This window comes from Tursiops truncatus, chromosome 9 (genome assembly GCF_011762595.2).
Source record: "Tursiops truncatus isolate mTurTru1 chromosome 9, mTurTru1.mat.Y, whole genome shotgun sequence".
NCBI lineage: Eukaryota > Metazoa > Chordata > Mammalia > Artiodactyla > Delphinidae > Tursiops > Tursiops truncatus.
The window spans coordinates 82,678,212-82,697,413 of record NC_047042.1 but is presented as its reverse complement, the minus strand read 5'-3'; the positions used below and the strand labels follow the sequence as shown (position 1 = coordinate 82,697,413).

Below are 19,202 nucleotides of genomic sequence, written 5' to 3'. Positions count from 1 at the left end.
AAACCCAAAAAACAGGGCTTCCCTGGTGGTGCAGTGGTTAAGAATCTGCCTGACGAGCCCTGGTCTGGGAAGATCCCACATGCCGCGGAGCAGCTAAGCCCATGCGCCACAACTACTGAGCCCGCACTCTGCAACAAGAGAAGCTGCCGCAATGAGAAGCCCGCGCACCGCAATGAAGAGTAGCCCCCCGCTTGCCGCAGCTAGAGAAAGCCTGCGCGCAGCAATGAAGACCCAACACAGCCAGAAATAAAAATAAAAAGACAAAAACAAAAAAACAGAACCCTCATCTTGACAAATGGTACTTATTCTTGATTCCCCTTTATGTCTCTCTATCCACAGCCAATTGAACTGCAACTCCTGTCAGCTGTACCTCCAAAATATAAACCAAATTCATCCACTTCTCCCTATCTCCACACTTCCTACCACCATCTAAAACACCATCATCTCTCACCTTGACTATTTTAAGAGCTTCCCAACCTCCCTGCTTCCACTCTTTCCTCATCCAGCCTTTACAAAGTAGCCAATGGTTTTTATTATAAAAAGACAGATCATGTCACTTCACTCCCCGGTTTAAAATCTCCAAAGGCTTCCCTTTGTCCCTTGAATCAACTTCAAGCTCCCTATCTTCGCTTAAATGTCCTGTGTAAAGTGGCCCCAGGCCACCTCTCTGACCCCATCTCAGACAACCTTCCCCCTCCCCACCGTGCTCCAGCCACACTAGCCTTCATCCACTACCTCTAACATTCTGAGCTTGCTCTTACCTTCTTAATAAGTCTGTTCGCTCTGCTTCGAATGCTCTTTCCCCTGATGTTCTTATGGCCAGCTCCTTCTTATACCTCAGATATTAGGTAATTATCACCTTCTCAGAGGTCTACATACCCTGATTGCCCAATCTAAAATAGTCTACTACATGATATGTCACCCTATTTAAATTTTCTTAACCATATCTACCATTCTCTGAAAGTCTTCTCGTTTCCTTAATTACTTATCGTTTTTCTCCAACTTTAATGTATCGTGAAAGTAGAGACCTTGCTTTGCCTAGCATACAGTAAGAGTCATGCATACAGTAACAGCATGCACGCGAGTTATGCGACAGCACTGCAGACAGATTTCCTCCTGTGCGGGATTCCCCTTGACTCACCAAAGACATGGGGCACTTCTCTAGCTCTTCCTCATTCTTGATCTGAACATCTGCGATGGAGATGTACTTGTGCTGGGAAACATAAGACATCAACAAGGGGCTGAGGGCCTCGATCACATGTGTACCAGTGATCATTTTCCCAATGACAAGGAAATGTCCTGTTTATGGGTCTGTCAGCCCAAATACACTACGCACCCTTTGAAGGCAGGAGCCTTATTTACCTTTGCATCATGAACAGCAGCAAAGTGCTTCAATACAGTGTTTATTCCATATTTCCATGTTTGAAGGGCAGCAAATACCTTAGCATTTACCTTCAACCAAAGTGCAAGGGGAGGGACTTCCCTGGCGGTCCAGTGGTTAAGTCTCCGTGCTCCCAACGCAGGGGGCACGGGTTCGATCCCTGGTTGGGGAACTAAGATCCTGCATGTCGCATGGCGCAGCCTTTCAAAAAAAACCAAAAAATCGTGCGAGGGGAAGCCAAGAATAGGCCCTTGCCCCTGGACCACTGCCCTGAGAGTTTTGCTGCATGTGCCTGTATGTGTGTCTGTGTGTGTACAGAGTGATGATGATGGGGTGGGGTGGGGATCAAGGTCTGTGCAAGGAATGACTACTCTTACTCGTGCACACACACACTTTGGATACAGAGCAGACTGCTACTCAATCCTGGGCCTGTGGAAGTTAGTGAGCCTCTAAGGAGAGAGAAGGAAAGGGAAGGAAGCAATAAGTGGGAAGAGAGAGAAGGGTTGGAGGAGGGAAAAGGAATGAGAGGAAGAAAGGAGAACTTGTTCATCTATCTAAACATAGGACACTGAGTAGGTACGGAGAGACCTGATTTTTTACCTCTTTGGCCAAAATGCCTGCGGAGGAAGTACAGAATAACAGGTTCAGAATGTGTCTGGTGGAAAAGCACCACCCAGGACCCAGGACCCTAGTCATCCAACTTGCCTTGATGGCTCCCTATCCCTGAAGACTGAGAGCCCACCCTGGTCACCTGCTTGAGGGTCTTCACACTCTCATGGATGGGCCTGGGTAATCCAACCAAGGTATCTGTGTCCCTGTGAAATGCAAGACACACCAGATCATAAGGGTCAAAAGTAGAGAGAATTACCAATACCCCCTGGAGTCATGTGAACCATGCCACTTTCACCATCTGGTACCCTGGATCTTTCTCTGCAAGCTACCAGGTCCCCCATCGTTGCTTCAGGACACAAAAAGAATAATGGTACAGGGAAATGTCCCTGAAAATCAGGATTTCTGTATAGTCTTTTGGGGACTCACTTTGTCTGGGAGCAGGTTCCTACTTAAAAGGGCATGTTGCCCAACACTTTTGACAGTGAAACGGTAGTAACAATGGTTTCTCAGGTTTTGTAGCGACGAGTGAGGATTCAAGAGGGTGGGGGAATGGGGAAAGATCTGTTCCAACCATGTCGCTTCTTCACGGAATTCTGGCCCATTACAGAAGGGCTTGCAGGGACCATCTAATAACACTGACAAGGAGATTGATGTTCAAGAGGGAAATGACTTGTTGCTCAAGGTCCTACACCTGGATGAGAACATAAAAGTTCTAGGAAACTGGAAGGAAAAAACTCCATGGCAAGAACCCAAAGCAGTCACTGGGAGCTGCCCATGGCTCTGGGTTGTATAATCACGACCAGGCAACATCTCTCACTCTAGGCCACCCGCTCCCGTGGCCCTCTAAAAACCACTCTATAGCCAGTTCTGACCATCCAGTCACTTACTGCCCCAGAGTGAATCCGATGAACTTGTTCCTGCTCATCTCCAAGAAGTGTTCAATGTCCTTCTGTCTGAGAGGACGGTGGAGAGACAAATCCCAGAGAAGGGAAGAAAAGCAAACCTTGAGAGAAGGACCCTTACTGGGCTCCTACTCCTCCAGTTGGAGAACTGGAACAGTAAGGGAAGACAGCAGGGAACTTCAAACCCAGGAGTTCCGACTCCCAGACCAGCTTATTGAGCCTTGAATACATAGACCACTCCACCCTGGGCCTCCAGTGACTGAAACCCCGAAGCTCAGGGTGCTTGGTGTTATCAAACCTACCTGACCTTTGGGGTCCACGGTAGGCCCTTGGGAAAGGCCACCCGCTCAGCAGAGAGGGGTGCCTGTGAGGGTGGAGGTGGTACTAGAGGGTCCTGCTCTAGCAAGTCTAACTCTCCATCCAAGGTACGCTCTCCATCGCCAGCAGACTCCTCTTCCTCCTCTGTGGCTGGTTCCTCAGTCTTAAAGAGATCTCTTTCGTTGTAGATGTCCAAGCTGTCCTGCTTAGTAAGGAGTTGCTGGGGGGTTGGAGGGGAGTAGGTGGAAAGAGAGAGGGAAGGTGTGCAGAGATCTCACCCTGGGCATCCTTGTCTAAGACCACCCCAACCCACAGGCTGCTAGACTTCAGGGAACATGGAAGTAAGAACCCATCTCTAGTGAGACCTTTTCCTTCCCATCTCAACCCTACTGTGCCCACCAGGCCCAATTCCAGGACAAGCAGCTCTCACACAACCATGCCAATGGCTGGGAAACAGAGCATTGATAATCCCAAAGTCACAGTTACTTAGCTTTCAGAAAGCACTGATGCCTTTTTTTTTTTGCCAGCACTTTCCTTCCTAATTATGCTCTACTTAGGTGAACATTCAATTAGTTTGCCTTCTGTGAGCATACACCAGCTGGCTGACTGAGGAAGAGGAGGACAGAAGCTTGCTGCTAGGCAGAGGGAAGCAAGTCTGGAATTTTAAATCTTGTCACAGAAAGAAAAAAAGATTGGACAGAAATAGGCCAAAAAGTTAACAGTGATTGCCTCTGGTTGTTAAGATTGTGGGTGACTTTTTTTCCTCCCTTCTTCACATTTTTATATTTGTTCTAAATTTTCTATAATGAGTAAGCATTACTTTATAAAACAAAAAAATAAAGGTTAAAAAAAATCACATTGCAGATAATGTAGACTAGATTACTGAGTGTGACTGTCTGAGCCTGTCACCTGTAGTCGGTGAACTCAAGTAGATCAGGCAGGTAAGTTCATGGGAGCATGGTCAGCTCTCAGCGCAACTTGTCATTGTGACCTTTCTAGGGATGCAGACTATAGAACCCTAACCAGTCATCTTGTAAGTGTAAGTCTCTGGTTCCAAGGCCAGATAAGAGCATGGCTGGCTCAGAGTAAATCTTACTGCGAAGACAATGATAAAGTGCCTCAACCAGGTACCTATGCCCAGGATTATACCCCAACTGTTGTTCAGGGTGCTAGGGAACTCCAGGCACTGAGGTCTAGGCCAATGATCCTTAGCGAGACATGGGTCTATGATGTGATATCACAATGTTACATCTTGACAGCCCAGGACCCTGTCAGGGCTCAGGAATAGAGGCTGAAGTATAGACACCAAGATTTCAGGTTGGTCTCAGGGCCAGTCAGGGGCAGGAGAGCTGGGTCATTTACTGCTCTTTCCTACCATATCCAGAGCTGCTTAGAATCTTGATTTTTGGCCAGCTAGTGTCACAACACTACTGTCTGCTTTAGTCCATACCCTTCGAGAACCACGGCGGCCTCGCAGTTTGGAGGGTGGTGGTGCCAGCTGAGACTCCCCCAGGTCGAGAGTGTAAGAGGGCGGGGAGGCAGCACGCATGCTCTTCACCACCTGGATACTGTCCTCAGCCAGTGGAGGCAGGCCCAATTCTTCCCGCTTCTGTACTTTGAGAGCCTGCAGCTGCTCAAATCCACCGAGGGTAAACTAAGGGTTAAACGGGAAAGGGGCACAGAAGAGAGGAAGGGAGGGAAGTCAGAGGGAGCAAGGTCAGAGAAGCATGGATGGAGAGGAAGAGCCACAACCTCCAGTCCCCTCAGACCCCCTCCTTAATTAGGAAGTAATAAAACAGGAGGAGGCAAAAAATGTGGTCACCATCCCCAGTCTCAGAGGTGGTTACTAACCCTCAGAGCTCAGGGGTCAGGATAAAGCATTATTTACCGACCCAGGGCTGGAAACATCACCAGAAATAAGGAAAAGGACCACTGGGGGCCTCCACTGAAAAAAACAGGAAAATGTACCCCCTTTTAAGGAGCAGATCTAGATACTATAACCCCCCAGAATCACTCAAGGCCTGCCCTGGAGGGTATGTAGTTCAGCCAGTTGGGGGAAGGATAGGGTTGAATAATTAGTAACAAAACTGCAACCATACACTTATGAGGACTTCATTTTTTAAAAGCAAATCCTCTATTTATCTGGATGGAGAGCAGGCACTAAACCCCACATTTTACAGCTAGAGAAACTGAGACACAGAGAATTGCCTGAGGTTTCTCAGTATCAGCAGAGGCCAGATCTCCCAACTCTCAGCCAGGGTTCTTTCCATGAAACGTTAGCTCTATCAGGGGAAGGTGCAATGACACCCCAACTCAAAAAGTGGCATCTCCCATCAGTCCAACAGAAATAGGTAACCTACTCTGAAACAGAACATCTGATTTCTCTAGGACAGCCTTATTGTCCCTCCACTGGCTAACAGCTTCCCTATTCTTCTGCCTAGCTCCAGCCCCCTGGAATCAGACTAGAAGAAACTGAGGTGGCAGAGGGCACTGCTGATCTGATGAGATGGGAGAGGGGTGAATCAGCCACTCACCATGACTACTTTCCAGAGCAGAAGCAGGACCTTCTTTATGGGGAAGTGGGGAGCCAGGCCGCTGCAGAACTTGGTGACCATAGAGAAAAGCAGAAGGGCAAAAGGCTCCTCATTATGCATGGAGAAGCCTGGGGGTTGTGGAGAGAGGCAAGTGAGAAAGTGAGGATGAAGCAGCTGAGACCTAGTCCCTGTAACCCTGTTTCTGGACGCTGAGGAAGGCACTCACCTTCCCGCAAAGAATCTGAGTACTTGGTCCTTAGAAGGAGGCTTAGAGAGCTCCCAGAGTGAACCCCCCGAGGGCAGGATAAGGGAGGTCATGGAGTTAAAATGGCATAGTTCCCAAAGCTTGGGGGTAGATATCAAACTAGAAGTAACAGTAATAAAGATAATCAACGGTAATAAAGATGCTTCCTGGCTGAGGAACTCAATGCATTTTGTAGATCACAACTCACTTTCCCACATCAACAAATATAGTATATATTTTAAAATCCCAAAGGCCTTCATATCTTATCCCTGACTGATGACAATACCAACTCATATTTTCAAGGTAAGTCAACTCATTTTTTTCATGTGGGATTTGTGATCGAATGGGAGAGGGATGACTATTCCCATTTATAACCAAGGAAACCAAAACCAAGATATAGAGAAGACATATGACTGGGCCTAGCTCATAGACACAGGGGCAATCAAGCCAGACCCTCAAGCCCACCACAAAGTATCTCTGTCCTAAAAGAAGGGATGTTAGCTCTAAAAAAAAAAAAAAAAAAGAAGACGAAGAAGAAGAAGAACTGTCTGTCTCTCCTAGGCAGATGCTATGCCTCCCCTCTGCCACAAGCACCTCGAGTGCCACTTCTTACTCAGTTCAGTGCGGAAGGTCTCCCGGGCTGTCCTCCACCCGTAGGAGTCTGTCTCTCGCTCCAGGCGGATATTTTCCACCATTAGGTACATGACACTCAGCAGCACCCTGAGGTTACAGAAGGGTCACAAGAGGTTCCCAAGGCAGTTTCCAACCTAAAGTCTGAGACCTCAGGGATGGTCTCTGTGGTGGCCCAACCCAGTGGAATTAGGAACTTCTAGTGTCCTGGGTGCGTCTGAAATTTGGGCAAAGGTAACCCATTGCTAACGATCCCCTGCTCCAATCCCATGGGCAGGCCCACTCACCGGAGCTCTGTGCTATCAGCAATGGAGATGGCTGGTTTCCGAAGAGCACTGCTACAGGCCTGGCTGTTGCTGCCACAGGGATGAGGGAGGAAACAGGAACCCGTAAGGCCTCTTTACTCCGTGTTGCACACTTATCATATGCACAAACATGAGTACCTGCCATTCCCTGGCTATGTAGCTAAAGAAATTGGTCTAAGGTAGAGAAGCCCATAGAATTCTCCTGCCACCTAGACAAACCCTTATCTGTGGTGAAGACAGGCAAGGGCAGGGTCTATGATATTTGCTCCTCTTAAAATCTCCACTGTTTCTAGTACTGTGCTGGACACAAAACAGATGCTAAGCAACACTTGGTGAATAATAAACAGAATTTGTCCCACTAAAACTCCTGGGTGATAGGCATGAGACAATATGAGGGGTCACTATAGTGGTAGCAGCAGATAAGGCCACCTCTAGAGCTGTAACCATGAGGGAAAGAACTGGGCACAGCAACAGGAATTGGTCCCATCCATCTTGGGTCATGTTCTCAGGTAGAACAGCTTCCTTCATGGAGTCCACAGTTAGGCTAAGAAGGTATTTGGATACAAAAGCAATACAGGATCGGCCCCTGAGGCCCAGGATTGAAGCTGTAAGTGGGGCAGAGCCTGCTGATGAGCCCAACCTTAGGGAGCAGGACAGACTATCAGAGACCATGGCTGGATGGAGGGGGACTGTCAGTGAGCTTTGGAGGAGGTGTGAATAGACCCAGCTTTCACAGAGGGCTCTACAGTGAGGGAACCAGCATAGGAGATGAGGCACCCTTCAAGGAACGGGGTCGCCAGCCCTCCCCTAAGGCTTCTCACTCGATTTCCATGTGGAGTAGCTCCAGGAAGGCCGAGAAGGTCCCCATCTGATAGAGCAGGAAGCAGTTGTACCTGGACCAGTGGAGTACATCGACTTCTGAATCACATTCCCCAAAAGTGCCTAAAGGACCAGACAGTGCCGCAGGGGTTGAGGAGGAGGGGGTTATTCCAGTTCTTTCCACCCTGCCCCATGATCTGAAGACTATCTCCCAACACTCTGTCCAACAAGTAGGTTAACAAAGGACAAGTGCCCCCCAGAACTTCCTGGAATGAGGCAGGGGAGAGGAGAAGCAGTCTCCAGGGTTAGGTCCAATGTGCTCATCACTGGTTTGTCTTAAGTTTGAGTTCCCTGAGAAGCAGATCCAGAGATAAGGATTCAAGTGCAAGTAGTTTATTTGGGAGTTGACCCCAGGAACCATCGGTAGAGAAGTGGAGAAGTGAGATAGGGAAGAGAAGGCAGCCAAGAGCTCAATCCCAAGTGGGGAGAAGCTCTGGAAAACATAAAACAAACAACTCAGAATCATCCCACCCAAGAGGGGTGAGGTGGTCAAGCTGCTCATCCACTAGCCTCTGGCAGTCACTGAGGAATGCTGCTGGACTAGGGGAGAACATTAATTCCCTAGCACTTCCTGGCTGCCCTATGTGGGCTGCACAGAAAGCCCTCAGGCAAAAAGATGAAGGTACTGGCAGCTGGAACTTGGCCAGAGTGCCAGACCCAAGAGATAGGCTTGGGCACTGCCTTGTTTACTGCAGTCGTCCCTTCACCAGATGTCCACTCTCTTTCCTCTCCATTTATGATTTTTCTTTTACAGTTTTTTTAGCTCCCATCTAGTTGGTTCTGCCAACAGTCTTCTTATTTCTGACCTCAGGGCTTTCTTTTACTACTCCAGCTAGGCTCATTTTTCTTTCCAACACCTGGCTAATAGGTCTCTTCTGGGAAGCTTTCCTCAGTTAATCTCATTGAGTTCTGATTCTCCAAATTACTCACAGCATCCACTCCTCCTGCTATGTTGGCTTGGACCTTCTAAATGCCAATGAGAAACAATGCAGCGGGTCCACGTGTAAATTGGTGGCACCCTCCCTGCCTCCTCTCAGTGTCAGAACCAGGCCACAGCTGGTAAAAGAAACCTCCATGCTCAGCTGGTGGTACACTGTCAGCTTTGGCCACAGTGACCCTCTTGCTAGTCTCCACATAGGATTACAGCCCAGGCTAAGGAAAAAAAGAACCCTATAAGAAATCCTGGCATGTCTGGAAAGAGAAAGGCCAATTCCAAGGGATCCAGAACAGTACCTACCATCATCTCCTCATCTTTCGCATAAGCACAAGGTTACTTCTAGCACATGACAAGATCTGTCCTCAAGAGACAGGAACCTTCCCAGTGTGGCCTGCCTCATCCTAGTCCTGCTAACACCATCTCTCTCTCTCTAGTGTCCACCCCTCTCAAGTTGGCAAAGCTGGCCACTCACCTTGGGCCAGGTAGAGAACAGCTCGGGCCACCTTCAGTCGCCGTTCCCTACTGACCACCTCCAGCCGGTCCAGAAGTCCCATCACATAGGCCTTCTGGGCATCTTCCTCCAACTCCAGCCACTCCTTACCCTGCACTGGGAACAGAAGGCCATACAGATCTAGTGTCAGCTGTTGCCTCACCTTCCTGGAAAGGCTCCTGATGATAGCATATGTACTTCTGATCTCAGCCCCCCAATAAATTCTTCTCTTCGAAAGCTTTCCTTGTTTAGCTGAGAAAGAATAAGGGATGGGAAAAGTAAAAAACCCAAATGTTCTGGCCCACTCCAGAGCCTCATCTTCCTCCACATCCCCTCCATTTCCGCTTCCCCCTCCCCAGCCTATACAGTTCTATCTCTCTGCCTTTCCTCAAGGAGTTCCCTCTATCTCCCTATGTATCCAATTCCTATTCATCCTTATAGGTTCAATACAAAATCACCTCTTTCCCACTAATGCTCCAGCCAGAAGCTCTGTCCCCCATGATACGTTTTACTTCTCTAATGACACTTTCCATTTTCCTCTTGGCCTCAGCTAGTTTTGTGACGTACACATCTCCCCTCTGTTATCTGACTATAATTTCTTTAAAGATACTGTAAATTCACCTTCACCCCTGCCTCCTGCATCTCTGGCACAAAATGGGTACTCACCACACATTTGCTGAGTTGAACACTGAATTGCCACTGACCAAGTAAGGAAATGGAGGTCTGAGTGGATCACAGGGTGGGCACATGAAATTATTACCAGATGCTATGAGGAGTGAGGCAGAATTGGAGACAGGGATTGAAAACTAAGGTCGAAGACTAGGCTGGGCACAGGGTTACCAGGCAGCAGGGAACCAGTCCAGCCCCACCTCCCCATTCCTCTGTTCTCTGGGCCCTTGACATCAGGGAAAGGGACCCAGTTCAGGCTTCTCTTGCTTCCACTCCGTGACCTCTGCACTTGAGATATAGAAAACTCTGTGTCCCATATGCAAAAAGGAATAGAGAAGTTATATGGCTATGGAGAGGATGAAGAAGGATCATACTTTATTTTAGGCTTTTTCTAGATCAGCCTTGAATATCATGGAGAGAAAAAGCAGATCTCTATGAATAAGGATCTGGGATCACCTTGGGTCTTGAAGTCTTCTTCAAAGCACCTCCTGTTAGTGGTGAATTCCGGGTGTTCAGTGTAGCTATACAATTCTGTGGCAGGAAAGATAGGACAGAGTCACAAACATTCAGCAGATCCTTATAGAAGGGGCCTGGGGTGGAGAAGGTGGTATGAAAGAGCTAAAGCTTCCAACACATTCCTGTGTCCAATTCAATCCAGAGTCAGCTTCCTCCTTTTCAGAGCAGTTAAAAATAGCCACTTGTGTCCCTGGGTGATTAAACCATCAAACCTGTCCTCCTCCTGCCAGCTGGCTGCTACAGCAGAGAAGGCAGGCTCCAACATTTGGTGAGGGCCAGGAGGAGGGCTGGAACAGAGAGGGCTGAATGTCATCACTGCTGGTTCTTAGGGCTGCAACCCCTTCTGCTTGTCAACCCAGACTGGGACTAATCCTGTCTCTAGGGAAAAAGGGGGCAACACAACTCCTGAAGTTTAGAGGCAAGATCCTTGTGCTATTCAAGGAGCCAGTTCATTCTCTCCCTGCTGAGTTTCCTCGAAGGGTACAGAAGTTTACGTTCCTGCCCATGGCCACCCGGGCAGAGGCAGAATCAAACCATATAGAAGCAGCTTTGATTGCCAAAGGGCGGCCTGTGCCCAGGAAAATCTAAGTTTGCTGACAGCAGCCTCTCAATACAAAATGCAGACAGCTTATGAGAAATAAAAATGCCCTTTCCTACACACACACACACACACACACACACACACACACACACACACACACCCCAGAACATTATACAAGTACGCTCACCTTACAGAGAACGAAGAAGTGAAGTCATTAAGCCAATAGGTGCTTCCTCAAAACTCTGCTCCCTAACTAAGACCCTTGCTGGAAATTTAACTAGGTCACAGATAATTCACAAAGCAAGAGAAATTCACTTATATTCCAGCCAGCTGTCTAATGGTCAAGAAATACCTTGTCTGGGAGCCAGGGCTTTTGAGTCCTGAGTTCCAGAATCCTGGAGTGACCAGAAACAAATCCCAGTTCTGTTTGTTAAATTCTTCAGTCATTAGTGAGTAGTGTAGATATATATATTTTAAGAGTAGGGCACAAACCCAGTTAAAACAGGGAGCAAGGCTCTTAGGTACTGAACTTTGCTTTTGTCTTATTTTTAAAGTTTAGATCATGAACTTTCATATACTACAGGTAAATACAGAGTACATAAAAGACACTGCGTTTATCTTCTACTCAGATTAAACAAATGTTAACATTTGTCATATTTGCTTCAGACAGCTAAAGTCCCTTCTTCCTTCCCAGTCTTATTTTCCTCTCTAGAGATAATCACTATGATGAAACTGGTATGTATGCTTCACATGCCTATTTTTATACTTTTAGTACATATCTATGTGCCTGTAAACAACACATGATATTGTTCTATTTTTCAAGTTTTTATCTAAGCAGTATCATATTGTATAAATTATTTTTTCTTAGAAGCATTTTTTATTATGTCTTTCAATAGCTTACATGAAAAGCAGTGTGATGAACACATCCATTCACTTAACTGACACGGTTCTCAATCAAGTGTGCAACTAGACTTCCTAGAAACATCTTTTAGACTTGTGTGTTTAAGCAGTTTTTTTGATGCCTGTAAAAATTATTTTGTCACCGTTTCTTCTCCCCTTTAATATGTTTTTAATATTTATTGACATTGAAGCATATTGATATAGATCAATTATTTTAATGACTATACAGTAGCCTAACATATTGATATACTGCAGTTTCTCCATTCCCCTACTAAGTTGTTTTCAATTTTTCACAGTGGCGACAATAAACATCTTTGTAAGTGTTTTCTTGGGCCCAAGAATTTCTTTAAAGTGTACATCTAGAATCGTTGGGTCATAATATGTGTGAATTTGACTTTGCTAGATATAACTAAACTGCTTTCCAATTCTATACTCTGTTCCCTCATGCCAAGCCATGTATAAAAAGTACTCATTTCTCTGTACCCTCACCAACCCCAGGCTTTTAAATTTTGCATCTGATGATTGTTGAATAATATCTCACCATTTTAATTTGGTTTTCCCCATTTCCTAACATAATTGAATATCTTTTCATATATTTACTGACCACATGGTTTTCTGTTCTGTGAATTCCTATTCATATTCTTTGACCATTTATCTATAGTCTCTATTGGGATGTTCATTTCTTTCTCTCTCTATGTGTGTGTGTATTCATATTTTGGATTCTAACCCTTGGTTAGTTATTAAACTTAGCTCTCTATTTCTGTCACTCATCACAAAATTTATTCCTTATGTTTATTCACAAGAACTTCTTTAAAAGCGTTTGTCTCTTTTCTCTGAAAAAGCCTGTCTTAAAGTGTCACTTTCATGTGACAGAATATTTACCTTTCACATAATTTCCACCCAAAGCTCATTTATTAATAATTGGCATTTGTAGCACATGTAACATGGAGGCCCTTAATGCAAGGAGATCACGTTTAGCCAAGCTAAAAATCCAGAGAGAAGCAGTCCAGCACTGAAAGAAGAATGGGATCACTCAACCCCAGCTCAGAAACATCCAAGCAGAGCTCCACGGTGATGGATATAGATGACATGTTCAGCTTTGCTCAGCTGGCCAGTTGTCTACACAGTTTTTCTTCAGACATTGCTGAGACTTTAATAAGGGGCAAGTATTAGGGGAAGGGGGTGAGATGGAGGTAGAAAAGAAAAGGAGAGAGAGATGGAATGGGAAAGCAATGGAGTGGGTGGCAGAAAGGGGCACCCAAAAGATATGGGTGACTATGGGAAGAGAAAGAAAGGAGAAATGGGGAGAAGGTGGAGAGAAAACAGATTTGAGAGTGCACCAAAAGAGAATTAAAGAAGGGTGAGCAGAAAACAGGGATAGAATGAAAGAATGGAGAATGCCATACATAGCCAAGGAAGCATTCACAGAAAGAAATGTGAAAGCAAACAAAGAGATACTGACCACTGGAAGGTGTAGAGAAGTGGGAATGTGGAGAACAGTCTGTGCTCTATAGCCACTTGCTGAGAACAGACAAGCTGCCAGGGGAGAGCACAGGCATCTTCCCTCTCCTCCTGGCCAACCTTCCACTCTTTACAGACCCATCTATCTCATACCTGACAACTCTGCTGCGTGCCCATCTGTGTCTCCATACTCAAATTCCAGGGTAGGGCAGTCCACAGAGCCCTGTAATGGAGAAATCTTCGTGGTAACTTGGGAAAAAGGCTGACAAAAGGAGATCACACCCTCATTTCATTTTCCACCTCTCTTGGAGGCCAAAGTTAGAGGAAGAAGGCAACTAGGAGGGTTCCATCTGGGCCTTTCATCCAAGAAGTACCCTCCTCCAAGCCAAAATTAGAGGCTCAGTGTGGGGCTGGGCTGAAGATTCCTATATAGAATCAGAAACTCTGGGCAAAGGACCAGGATCATGAACAGATATGAAAGCTACAATCTGTGCCCATATCTGATCTACATAAACACAGACCTGAAGAACATCTAGCTGATCTCTAGAAAAACAAGACGGATGAAAACAAAAGAAGTAAACTGGATTCTGACTTCAGCTCTGTCATTAACCCATTGTATGATTTTGTATGATTTCATTCTGTGGATCATAGTTCCTCATATATAAAAAGACGTCCTTAGTTCCAATATTCCACAATTTTAGGACTGTCAAATAAGGTAGCATTTCTACTTCAAATTGTACTAAAGGGTAGATTTCCTATGATGTTGTATGTAAAAATTTATAATACCCTTTTAAAAGTATTTTTAATATAATCCTACACCCGAACCTCTTTAAGCATTTTGGGATAGATTTTTCCTACCAATATATTAATAAATATGAATTTAAAAAAATTTGAATCCCAGGTCTTGTCACATACTATGTGATCTTGAACAAGTTACTTAACCTCTTTGTGCCTCAATGTAGTATAAAAAATGTATTTGGTCTTTGCCCCATCACCCACCTTCCTGGCACAGAGCTCTTAAAACCTTTGGAATTTCCTGAGTAGTAGGAGTGCCTGTTATTCATAAGGAGCTCCTGTCAACCATACTTGAGGTTATGCTAATGAGGTGACTTAGAGTGAGAATTTCAAAAAAGGAGCTCCAGGGAGGGGAGGAGGCTGAAGACTGAGTTCAATCAAGTGGCCAGTGGTTTGACCAACCATGACTAGGTAACGAAACTCCATATAAAAACCCTGGGGCTTCCCTGGTGGTGCAGTGGTTGAGAGTTTGCCTGCCGATGCAGGGCATACGGGTTCGTGCCCTGGTCCGGAAAGATCCCACATGCCGCGGAGCGGCTGGGCCCGTGAGCCATGGCCGCTGAGCCTGCATGTCCACAGCCTGTGCTCCGCAACAGGAGAGGCCACAGCAGTGAGAGGCCCGCGTACCGCAAAAAAACACAAACAAAAAAACTCTGAAACAATGTGATTTGGGCACACCAATGTGCTAGGAGGGTAATGCCGCAGAGAGGGCATGGAAATTCTGCACCACTCCACCTCCATACCTTGTCCTATGCCTCTCTTCATTTTGTTCCTGAGTTGTATTCTTTATAATAAAATTGTAGTCATAAATATAGCACTTTTCTTAGCTCTGCGAGTTGTTCTAGCAATCTATCGAACCTGAGGGGGACAGTCATGGTAACCCCTGAATCTATAGTTGGCCAGGCAGAAGTGCAGGTAGTCTGGGGATTCCACTGTGGCTGACATCTGAAGTGGGGGCAGTCTTGTAGGACTGAGCCCTTAACTTGTGGGGTCTGTGCTAACTACGGGTAGTGTCAGAACTGAATTGGTATCAGGGAATTGTTGAAAAATGACGTACTCAGTTTTCTCATCTGTAAAATGAGGATAATTCATAGGGTCATTGTAAGGACTAAATGAGATAATAGAGGAAAAGCACTTAGCACACAATCCAGCACCTGGTAGCACTATGTGGACGGTTACTCCAAGAATTTTACTTACTCTACTTATGATTTTAATATTATATTATAAAGGAATTTTTCTCATACTATAATTTTTTTAAAGATAAAGGTTCACTTTTTAAAAAATGAATATTTATTTATTTAGGCTGCGCTGGGTCTTAGCTGTGGCACGCAGGATCTTCGTTGCCACATGCAGGATCTTTGTTGCAGTTTCCTGGATCATTAGTTGCGGCATGCAGAATCTTTAGTTGTGGCATGCATGTGGGATCTAGTTCCCTGACCAGGGACCCCTGCATTGGGAGTATGGAGTCTTAGCCACTGGACCACCAGGGAAGTCCCTGTCTCATAGTATTATAACTGTCACTTTAAACAGCTAAGAGAAGAGTTCTCTGATGGCCTAGTGTTAGGATTCTGGGCTTTCACTGCCACGGCCTGGGTTCAGTCCCTGGTGGGGGAAATGAGATCCTACAAACTGCACAGCACAACCAAAAAAAAAAAAAAAATTTATTAAAAATAAATAAATAAATAAACAGCTAAGTGGACAGATATCTATTGGCTTACTTAACCAATTCCCTATTGTTGAACATATGTTTTTAATTTTTCTTTACTATATACATGAAGCTGTAATACTCATAAATTTTTTTCATATTTAGGATCTTCTCTGACAGATTTTTATAACGGGAATGAATGCATCAAACCTTATGACAATTTATATGGCTCTTTGTACATGACAAGTTGTTTTCCAAAACCACTTTATGAATTTACACTGCCAAAAAGGTGATTCATGTTTAAATCCACTATAGCAAAGATTTCTAAACTTCTGGATTACAGGGACCAGTAAGAAAAAAAAAAAGGTGGATGGTGGAGAATGACATAAGGTTGTTGATGTTTTATTTTCTAAGTAGAAACTTTAAAAATCTCTTAAATATATATATAATTTTAAAAAATCATTTAATACCCCCAAAATGCAAAAGACAAAATATCAGAATAAGAGCCATTAAAAGCAGTGAAGCTTTTTTTGACTGTAAGTCGAAGTATAAGTAAACTTTACGTCATGTCCCAACACACACAAAACTGGAACAGAAGTTTAACAAAATAATATTTACCACTACTATATGTGATAAACCAGTACTTCCAATTAGTCTATTTCTTTAAAAAAAAGTTGGTCTCAACTCACAGGTTACTCCCTACAGTTTGAAAAACATTGTTTTAAATTACATACATCCTTTAAATGTAACGTATTGAACTACATTTTATGAAAAACTCACTTCAATGCCTTGAATTTTCCTCATTTTGCTACAAACCAGTTAAACTTTGTCAAGGACTTTGGGAACGACCTGAAGCAAGAAATCTGGCTGTAAGAGGTCTGAGGTGAGTCTTTTGGTTAGGTTAAGAATCTTTTTATTAAGCAAACAATCATTCTCTAGCTTCCTTTTAAGGTTAGGATATCCATACACTAAGCCATTGGAAGAGGGTAGGTCAATGGTGCCCCTATAAACACAGTGATGTACGAGGCTCTGTTGACTTGTGCCAACAGTAATTCTCTTCCAGTAATTCCTGAAGCCCTAGAGAGGAAAGAAAATCATCTTCCCCAGGACTGTTTTCCACAGGAATGCAAAAGGAGGGAGGGAAGGAAAAGCAGATAGTCATCTATCTGAGAGTCAAGCAGAGAGTCTGGCACCTGGGTGTTGTGATAGGGGACGTATTGACAGGTAAAAGCAGCTCTCCTGCTGCAGTGGAAGGTGAAGGAAAGCTAATGTTTCCGGCCAACCTTTGGGCAGGCAATAAGCTCAGATGGTGAGGATCACTGTAGTTGTTCATTTCCACATGAAAAGTGCAGCTGCAGACAATCAGGCAGTAAACTGGGTAAACTGTGGTGCAGGTGGAAAGCTCTGAGTCTCTGGATACTGAACTCACTGGCAAGAGTAAAACTATCAGAGCCTTTTCCTGAAGGAAGACTTGATAGGTAGGGAAAAGGCCTCCTGGTTCAAGAGGAGTTTTAATTCACCCATAGAACATATCATTCCGAAATTATTTTATTCACTCCCACACTGTCTCTGCACCCCGACTGTGGAGAGACCGCTGTATCCCTAGCACCTAAAGCAGTGCTGGGCATATAGAAAGAACTCAACAACTGTTGAATTAATAAAAGACTCATCCCCCTGCCCCACCCCCCAAAAACCATCTGAACAAGAACGATGTCTCTATGGGGGAAGGAGAAACAGGGTGCCCTAAAAGGCCAGATTCGTACTGAGGCAGGGAGGGTGATGATATGGTGCATAAAACCCTGATCCAGTATGGCAGGAGGGCTGAGCTCTGCCTCTGAAAGGTGGTGTGATTTGGGGCCAGTCTTTTCACCTCCTCCACTTCTCTCTTTTATAAAATGGGATGGATTCCCGCTTGTCTGTATCAAAATGGAAAGCATACATGAAATCCCTTTGAAACGGAAATACAATTCAAATGGTAAACCGTGGACTGGGATGCCTAAGATCTGGCTTCTACTACCAGTTCTGTCCCTTGATGATGATGATAATATAGTACTAAGAGCTACTGTGCGCTAACCAACTACATGCACCGTGCCTGCACTGAATTAAACATTTCATATTCAATTATCTCATTTTGACTTTATCGCAACCTTCTGAGGCAGGTAGTATTAACCTCATTTTACAGAGGAAGAAACTGGAGCTCAGAGGCTGGCAATCTGCCAAAAGTCACACCAAGAGTAAATGGTAGGGCTGGGATTCAAAACCTCAAAACCTGCTCTGACTGAACCCAAAGCCTGGTACCCCTGGCCACTGTGCCAGATGAATGACCTTCGGCAAGCTACTTTTGTCTCCCACTTCCGTCAAAGCAAGGGCTAAAACCCGGTGACCTCTATAGACCCTTCTACACCTGACATTTTGTGGTCTGATTCCCCGCTCAGATCCGGTTCTGCTCTTGGCTAGCTGATGGAAGCTGGCTGGATGAGGGGGTTGGAGTGAATGTTAATTCACTCCTTTCATCCTCCTAGTTAGGGTTTCTTTTAAGAAGAGGGAACATTCATACTCCTCTCTGTGGGTCTGTATCGTAGCGGGGGGGGTCCATCCACTCGCTCCGGTACTGCCCCGCCTGACTCCTGTATCATTAACCCTTACAGGGTGGGGGCCTGATGTCCGTGGAAAGTGCTCCCTCAAGGGCTGGCCAGCACACGGGGGGAAGGGGAAGGGCCCAAGTCACGCGGCTGCTCTGCTCGGCTCGGGACGCCTCGGGGTGGGAGGGCGGCTGCCCCCACGCCGGCCCCTTTTCACTGCGGCCGGGCTCCGGCCTCCCACCCCTCAGGCCACTCACTTCACCTCTCCGCGCCTGTTCCTCCTCCGTAAATCGGCTTTACGAATTACCACTCCGGGGGGCTACAGCGATTAAGCGAGATAAATATGTGAAAGTATCCGGGACTCTGGCTATCAGGCTCTATCTTCGCGCCCCCCGAGGGAGGCCAGAGGGCTAGAAAGCCCCAGACCCGCGGCAGGAGACGGACGGAGAGGGTCAGGGGCTGCAGAGCCCGGAGTTCAGGCTGCGGCACGGGGCGCGCAGGGGTCTCCCGGCGGCGGAGGGGCACGCGACCGAAACACCTCAGCCAACGCTTCTTGCCCCGGGCGTCTCCCGGCCCCAACTGAAAGCTCTCCGGGCTCCTCACCTCCGACTCCCGCCGCTGGCTTCTGAACGTTTCCCGGCCTTTAGGCGCCGCTGGCTTCCCTTTGCCGCCGCCGTTGCCGTTGCCATAGCCATTGGCAGGCGGGTTCCCGGACCCGGGTGCCGCGGGGTCCTCCATGCGGCTCTCCTCAGCAGCTCCCCTCTGCCGCTCTGCGCTCTCTGCCACGGGTTACCCCACAGCCGCCGCGCGCCGGGAGCCAGGCCCCGCCCCCTCCCCAGCTATTGGTTGAGACCTTTCTCC

General features: G+C 46.2%; 1 protein-coding gene across 6 annotated transcripts in view; it reads right to left on the bottom strand.

Moving 5' to 3' along the window:
• Nucleotides 1–19,132, bottom strand: part of STRIP2 (striatin interacting protein 2) — a 44,271-nt gene extending 25,139 nt beyond the window's left edge. For 2 of the 6 annotated variants that reach the window (XM_073809928.1, XM_073809927.1), the window contains exons 1-15: nt 18,945–19,132; nt 13,473–13,542; nt 10,358–10,432; nt 9,215–9,349; nt 7,748–7,868; nt 6,909–6,977; nt 6,605–6,711; nt 5,748–5,875; nt 4,664–4,867; nt 3,198–3,433; nt 2,881–2,946; nt 2,133–2,196; nt 1,982–1,998; nt 1,453–1,582; nt 1,142–1,213 (exon numbers count right to left, since the gene is read on the bottom strand). In XM_073809928.1, the coding sequence (XP_073666029.1) occupies nt 1,142–1,213; nt 1,453–1,582; nt 1,982–1,998; nt 2,133–2,196; nt 2,881–2,946; nt 3,198–3,433; nt 4,664–4,867; nt 5,748–5,875; nt 6,605–6,711; nt 6,909–6,977; nt 7,748–7,868; nt 9,215–9,349; nt 10,358–10,432; nt 13,473–13,542; nt 18,945–19,079 (1,629 nt within the window). In that variant the 5' untranslated portion in view covers nt 19,080–19,132. The remainder of the gene's footprint in view (nt 1–1,141; nt 1,214–1,452; nt 1,583–1,981; nt 1,999–2,132; nt 2,197–2,880; nt 2,947–3,197; nt 3,434–4,663; nt 4,868–5,747; nt 5,876–6,604; nt 6,712–6,908; nt 6,978–7,747; nt 7,869–9,214; nt 9,350–10,357; nt 10,433–13,472; nt 13,543–18,944) is intronic. The other 4 variants (XM_073809925.1, XM_073809926.1, XM_004328727.4 and 1 more) reach the window with 4 other exon arrangements.
• Between the last annotated feature and the right edge of the window lie 70 nt (nt 19,133–19,202).